The following is a 7365-nucleotide window of genomic DNA, read 5'->3' as shown; positions in this document are numbered from 1 at the left end:
AAAAAAAAAAAAAAAAAAAAAAAAAAAAAGAAGAAAAGAAAGTCAGGAGCTGACCTACTAAAAGTTAGCTAGTTGCAACTTATTTTGACTGTGCCGAACCCTCTAGCCTTCACAACTTAGTAGGTTTAGAAAATGAAATATGGATGTTAACTAATAATAGTACGTCAAAAGTAAATAGTTTTAGTGTCCTTTTTTGTTGGAGAGGTGTACTCCTTTATTCGGATACACAACAAAGTACACATTTGTGCAAACTTGTGTTAATTCTAGTAAACTGCCAATTGCTTTTAGGAGCATTCCTAAACTCTATCCAACTTTTAATAATGAAATAGTTTAGTATACATAGTAGTAAAAGAAATATTTCAACAAATTCTAATATAGGTAGAGAGGAATTTATTGGAGACTTTCATTTCCAATTCTAACTATAGCAACCCCCTTTAAATATAAGACAGGCCATCTTATTCCTTAATTCCGCACTTTTAACTCTGTCTGCTTAATGATTCAATAAAAAACAGAGGCTGTAAACAGGTGTAAGCAAATCAGGACACACTTAAAGTGAAGAGAGATTAAAATGGTATATCACTTATTCCATCAACCAATGATGATTAGTCCAGAGAACTCACAGTATCAACACTGATATAGTGTCATCTAGCAGCTGATATATGGCATAAATTATGATGCGGGAATAACATGACCATGAAAATGCAGCTACTCAGGGTATCAACTGATATAGGGTTGCAGTCTATGATTATATAACCATGTAACGATGCAAATGCAGAGAGATGTGAAGCCTTAAACTGTGAAAGAAGAAATAAAGCATTGAAATAGTCTAAACAGGAGTAAAGCCAATGACAAGATAATTTTCTTCTGAGCAAGTGTTGTATACAAAAAATAGAAAAAAATTGAAACACACATCTACCTTAAAAATACAAATCCATTTCTACCTTCAATTTTTTTTCTTTTTCCATCATCAAATTTATATCAATTACCTTCATGAATGGTGATTCACCAGGTGCATGACTTCTATAGAATGTGCCTGCCATGGGGCATTTAAGTGGGGAAAGAAATGAATTTGATTTCTTCACAACTTGTTAGCCTAGAATGAAGAAAAGAAACTCACGAAAAGTCTCATCCCAACTTAAATAAAGAAGTAAGCAAGATATGGGAGGCCATTAGGGAACTTGAGTTGTAGCATAATATCTGACCCAAATAGAGCAAGGGCAGCTATTTCTCGATATTGTGCCAACAACTAACAAGACATGTTTACACAACCAAATTTGTAAATGGTAAAAATAAATTTATCGAACCTCAAAAGTATTTTAATAAGGAAAGAATCTACCTCCTGCAGGGGCTGCAATTTATGGCCATTTAATGAGGTAATTGTTAACTTGCAGCAGTCCCTATCTTTTGTTGTTTACTGATGATGCCTAACAATAAAATTTCTGTTTGTTGCAGCAAAAGGGAAATTTATGTACTAGCATATATGGCTAAGCATTATACATATTGTTCTAGCAAAAGGGAAATTAGAAATTTTCGTTCACTTACCCGAAATCTCTTAAAACCGTAGGAAGATTTAGAAGCAAACACTCAAATTTACCAAACTAGTTTTTTTATATTTAGCTTTTGAGTTAGAAACACAGATTGAATATAATCCTAATCCCATTTTGGATTCCCATTCAATATTTAAAAGGAGCTAGAATATGTTAGCAATAAATCCTATTCCTAGAATCCCATTCAATATTCGAGCAATAAATCATAATCTCATAATGTGATTCCGTAATCCTATCAAAATCTGAAAATAATCCAACCACCCACTACCCAGCACACGAAAGTGAAGGCACAAAACCCTCCAACTCCATAGCTCACCCTAAATCAGATTCTCCATCTTAAAATACTTTAACAGACAAGAAAAAAATATAAACAAAATGAGTACCTCCGTAGCAGTGGCAACTGATAGGGACGAGAGAGGACATTGAGGTATAATTTGAGACTGAAATAATCGTGATATGATAAATTGGGATTTGGGTTCCACAGATGGTATCGATGGAAGAAAGGCAACGTAGACAGCACCATATCGAGGGCTTACAGAGATGAGAGTGAGACAATGAGAGATTGAGAGAAAAATTAAAAGTCTCCGTGCCTTCGTAATTGTTCGTTCTCATAGATCAGCTGATATGTGTGATTGGTGAGGGTTCAGATATATTGGATTGAATTTTGGGTTTGCTCTTGACTTGGGCTGCTGGTAATGGTGGGCTAAAAGAAAAAATGGGGCCTAGGTTGGTGAGCCTTTTTCAACATTTTTTAAATATTGCTAAAGAGAGCTTTTGGCATATAAACATTGCGAAAGAGAAAGCTTTTGCAATGTTTTCTAAACGTTGTAAAAGAGAAAGCCTTTGGCAACGTTTTACAAATGTTGCGAAAGAGAAACTTTTTTGCAATGTTTTATAAACGTTGTGAAAGAGAAAATTCTTACAACGTTTTATAAACGTTACGAAAGAGAAAGCCTTTTGTAACATTTTATGAATGTTGTGAAAGAGAAACTTTTTTGCTTTTATGAACGTTGTGAATAAAGAAAACCTTTTTGCAACATTTTATAACCGTTGCGAAAGATAAAACTTTTCACAACACTAAACAACGTTGTAAAAAGACGACATTAGCAACATTCGCTTAAAAATGTTGTCAAATCTCAATTGTCAAACCAATGACAACATTCACTTATTAGAATGTTGCAATAGACCCTTTTAGCAATATTTAATTAGTGAATATTGCATTTTGCATGTTGCAAAAAGGTATTTTTGTTGTAGTTTCTAGTATGACCACCTCAACCTCTTCTACAACCCTTGACCAACATTCAGCCTAAAACCTTCCCAAATGCGACAAAAATCAAGCCAAATACCAGTAGCTATGGACTATCTTTTAGGCTACACCACCTGTGGCTATGCCCATATCGGTACTACCACCATTTCCACCACATGCACCAAAACCCACCATCACATCGTCCAATTCATTAACTCGCCACCATAACCACCACCACATCTACATCAAATATAAATTAACACCATCACGACAAATTCACAGATTCACACAACCACTACCTATATTTACATCTCTATCACCACCACCCATTTACAACTCGACATTGTATCACAATCTCACCCAAATCTAACCAAAGCATAACTAGCGTGCAGTTCTGCACCATCAACGCAGCGAGAATCGTTGTTGTGAATAGCACTCGCCCGTACTTGAGCAACAGTGATGCCGTCAATTACAAGAAGCTTCGTTATCGTGTTGCGGCCAAGTACTGCTTACAGCAGTAGTGGAGCAACTGACAAGATTGCTTGCAGTAGCAACATCGTCAACGTGGCGAGTAGCATTAGCACTTCCAACCCAGAAGCTTCATCGCAATCGGAGATTCTGGATATGGTTGGTTAGGATGGATGGGTGCGTAGAGAGAGAGAGAGATGAAATAGGTTGGGTGGGAGTGATTGATATATGTATATTAAGTGGAATAAATTTTTTTATTAATTTTAATTATTAAAACCTAATTAACATCTGATTTGTGAAAATGAAACTTAATCCCTTGTTTTTTGAAAATTGAATCTTTAAATGTAGGTTTCTAAGTAATTTTTTCATTCAAAAATCACAACTTGGGCCATCCATGAGTGTTGAGCCACAAGCAATATTAAATTAAAGGTAACTTACAAAAATACTTTTAAAATTAGGATTTTTTGAAAAATCAGTCGAAAAGTTTTTTGAAAATAAAAAATGTTGTGTAAAATTAAAAAGTGACACAATGTCGCTTTTTTTATATAAAAAATTTGTTTTAAAAAAAGTGACAAAATGTCACTTTTAAAAGTTTAGTATCACTTTTTTATTAAAAAATTACATACAATGACACTTTTATTAAAAACTGATGGTTGTCACTAAAAAAGTGATAGAAATTTTAAAACGATGATTGAAAAAAGTGACAAAAATTCCAAAAAGATACAGAAATTTAAAAAAGTGACACAAATTAAAAAAGTCAAGCAAATTCAAACAAAGTGACAGAAAATAAAGAAAAAAGTGACAGAAAATAAAGAAAAAAGTGACAAACACTTAAAAAAGTTAAGCAAATTCAAACAAAGTGACTAAAAATAGAAAAAAAAAAGTGATAAACACTTAAAAAAGTTAAGCAAATTCAAACAAAGTGACTAAAAATAAAAATAATTAAAAAAAAGTGACAAACACTTAGAAAATGACAAAATTAAAAAAAAAAAGTGACAAACTTAGAAAAGGTATCAAATATTCCAAAAGTGACTAAATTCAACAAAAGTGACGAATACTCATTGAATAATTAGTATTTATTTTATTCTATTAAGACTTTTGGTAGAAATTTAGAAATAACAACGGTTTTCAGTCTATTTGTTTAATCTAAGATGAGATAGTAATAAAAATTTTCAATTTCACACATCGATAGCATTCATGTACTCAATATAGTAATGATCAATCTCATATGTAAATAATATATCATCAATATATATATATATATATATATAATTAGTATCTATTTTACTATGTTAAGGGTGTGTTTGAGTCCCATTATTTGTTATTATAATGAGATGAATAGTATTTTTTTTAAATAAGTGGTCGAAAATTTTTTGATTTACGTGTAATATTATTTTATTGAAGATTGTATGGTTAAAAGTAGAAGAGAGAAATTTTTAATTTAATGTAATGAGAAATAATAGGGTCCAAACGGGAGCTAAGACTTTTGGTAGAAATTTAACAAAAACAACAGTTTTCAGTCTATTTGTTTAATCTAAGATGAGATAGTGATAAAATTATTCAATTTCACACATTGATAGCATTCATGTATTCAATATAGTAATGATCAATCTCATATGTAAATAATGACATGATCATATATATTATATATATATATAATCAATTCATGGACAAATTAGTCAAAAGGTGGTGGCCAACGACAGGTTCATGTAAAGGGTTAACACCGTTTTGCTCAAAAACTCCATTTATGCATTCGGGGATTACTCCAGTGATACTAAGTTCATGCTTCACTGGTTGCTCCTCCCCAGGTGGGAAATTTTCAGCAATTTGAACATGCGGGTCAGCAATCTTAAGGGGGTAGATGTTTTAACTTAAGTGACACAAAGACAGCTTCCACCACATCTAAAGCATTTACTGTCACCTTTCTGTATTGTATTCCACTACGACTCCGGTGATGCCAACGGGTGAGTTAAAAGTACATTGCTCAAATTGGTTAATTTAATAGAGTTGTGGGCCTAACTTACCCTTCAATTAATTAAGTTGCTTCAAGTAATCCAAGTTGTTTTCGGGTCGAACCATCACTAAGATGTCGATACAACTTATCCAAATCGTTTCAACATTATCACCCAGTATCTATTGGGTATCAAACCGACATCTTCTTTCAAACAAGCACTAAATAAGACCATTCCGTTCTACTTATACTTCTTACTCTTTTAAATGGGCACTGGAGATCAATCACATCATATGATTGTGATTGACATTCTAAACTTACATATAAGGATTTTGCCACTTCGCCAGAAGAAATTTAATAGATACAGTGACATAATCCAATGTAAAATCTAATTGTGTTTAAAATAATTCAATGATTAAATGACTTGTAATATTATGTCAAGAATTATAATACTGTAGCATGATTCTACATATAATATTTACAAAACAATTCCCTAGAGAATGTATTTATAAAACCTTCCACAAAGTCTTACAATTCAATACAATTGATGATTTTAGAATGTTGCCTCCCATAATTTTTTCTATATTAAGCTCTTATTAGGTAGAGATTAAAATAAGATTTTAGTAGATTTTGTTAGAAGTTGATAAAATATGTAGTTGAGATTTTGTGAGATTCATAAAATATATAGTTAAAATAAATTATTGAATTTGACCAAGATTAAAATCTAGACTTTAATTAATACCAAACATTGCTAAATTCTTCTTTAAGTCCGTTCAATTAGAGACGGAAAAATGCCATGCAGGCAAGGAATTAAGGCAATGACGAGGAAGATGGTTCACATTCCGACTATTACTTTTATCTTATTTTGTATTTGTATTCTTAAATTTCAAATTGAATTTAAAATAAAATTAAAAATAAAGAATGTTCCCATTGAAATAAATGTTTCACATGTTCGATTACACATGCATTGTCACGCATTATGCAAATTTTGTAACATATGCACATTTTCATAATAAAATTACTCAATATTTAACAATTATAGTCACGTAAACAGCAAGTTTTTTTATGTGTGTGTATTTTGTATACATAGACAGGCATTAAAGGTAACAGGAGATGGAAAAAATAAATTAATTAATTAAAAAAAATTAAAAAAAAACAAAAACAAAGTTGCTCAAGTACGAAATGAAACATTTCTCGAAACCCAAATGTTAAATTTTACATTTTGAGAAAGCAACATAGTATACAATTAGCTTATCTGCGAAAAGTAAAATAATTTCTTAAAAATTCAATGTTGTTGAAATTCATAAGCTAACTAAAATTTATATTAAAATTTCAGAAATTATCAAAAATTAACTTTGATCCAATATTCCATTAAAAGTAAAAGAATTCCAGGAAATATTTTGATGGCAAAAGTTTCTACTAAAATGTTAGAGAATACTTGAAAACTAACGCAAGTATAAAATTATGGGAATAAGTAATGATCAGCTCGTAGCAAGAAGCTTATCTAGGATGAATGAATGACAAAATCAAACGATATCGTAGATTATTGATTTAGAGCTTGATTGGTAGATATTTTGATAATTGATTTTTTGACCGTTTGAGATAAAGTGGGTCCTACCTGTAAGAATGATGGCTGAAATAGTGAAATAACAATAAAAAAATTTGATTTTAATTGACTTAAAATTTGTACCAAACAGGCACTTAATGTTATTAGTCCTTTCCAAACAATAATTTCCAATAAAAATCAACTACACTTAAGATTTTAAAGTAGGGTAATATGTTCCCACAACACTTTTTGTTAGCTGGATCACATTTTAATTGCAAAAAAAAAAAAAAGTAACTTTTGCTCTTTTTCTCACTTAACCTCTACTGATTAGTACATCATATCCTTGATAACATTCAAAAAATATTAATTAGGGAGTGTAAAATGATTATTTGCCCAACGCCTTTTTTAATGAGTAAGATAAACAGCAAATACAATAGTTCGACAAAATATATTCTCCACAACTATAGAATATTGGATGGAACTATCAATAGCGATAAAATGAGCTAATTAATTGAAGGTTAAAGAGAAGATTCTGACGAAAGTAATTGATATAATTAAAATGTAATGGGAATAATTAATTACCTTTTAGCTGAAGGATAATCAAGAA

At 31.0% G+C, this 7365-nt stretch overlaps 1 protein-coding gene across 10 annotated transcripts in view; it reads right to left on the bottom strand.

The window, feature by feature from the left end:
• Positions 1-2172, bottom strand: part of LOC111405502 — a 3773-nt gene extending 1601 nt beyond the window's left edge. For 4 of the 10 annotated variants that reach the window (XM_023034423.1, XM_023034421.1, XM_023034420.1 and 1 more), the window contains exons 1-2: positions 1931-2172; positions 987-1033 (exon numbers count right to left, since the gene is read on the bottom strand). In XM_023034423.1, the coding sequence (XP_022890191.1) occupies positions 987-1033; positions 1931-2159 (276 nt within the window). In that variant the 5' untranslated portion in view covers positions 2160-2172. Of the gene's footprint in view, positions 1-986 lie in introns of all 10 variants that reach the window. The other 6 variants (XM_023034424.1, XM_023034425.1, XM_023034426.1 and 3 more) reach the window with 6 other exon arrangements.
• Between the last annotated feature and the right edge of the window lie 5193 nt (positions 2173-7365).

This window comes from Olea europaea, chromosome 12, assembly GCF_002742605.1.
Source record: "Olea europaea var. sylvestris chromosome 12, O_europaea_v1, whole genome shotgun sequence".
In the NCBI taxonomy this organism is placed as follows: Eukaryota; Viridiplantae; Streptophyta; class Magnoliopsida; order Lamiales; family Oleaceae; genus Olea; species Olea europaea.
This window is presented reverse-complemented; position numbering and strand designations above follow the sequence as displayed.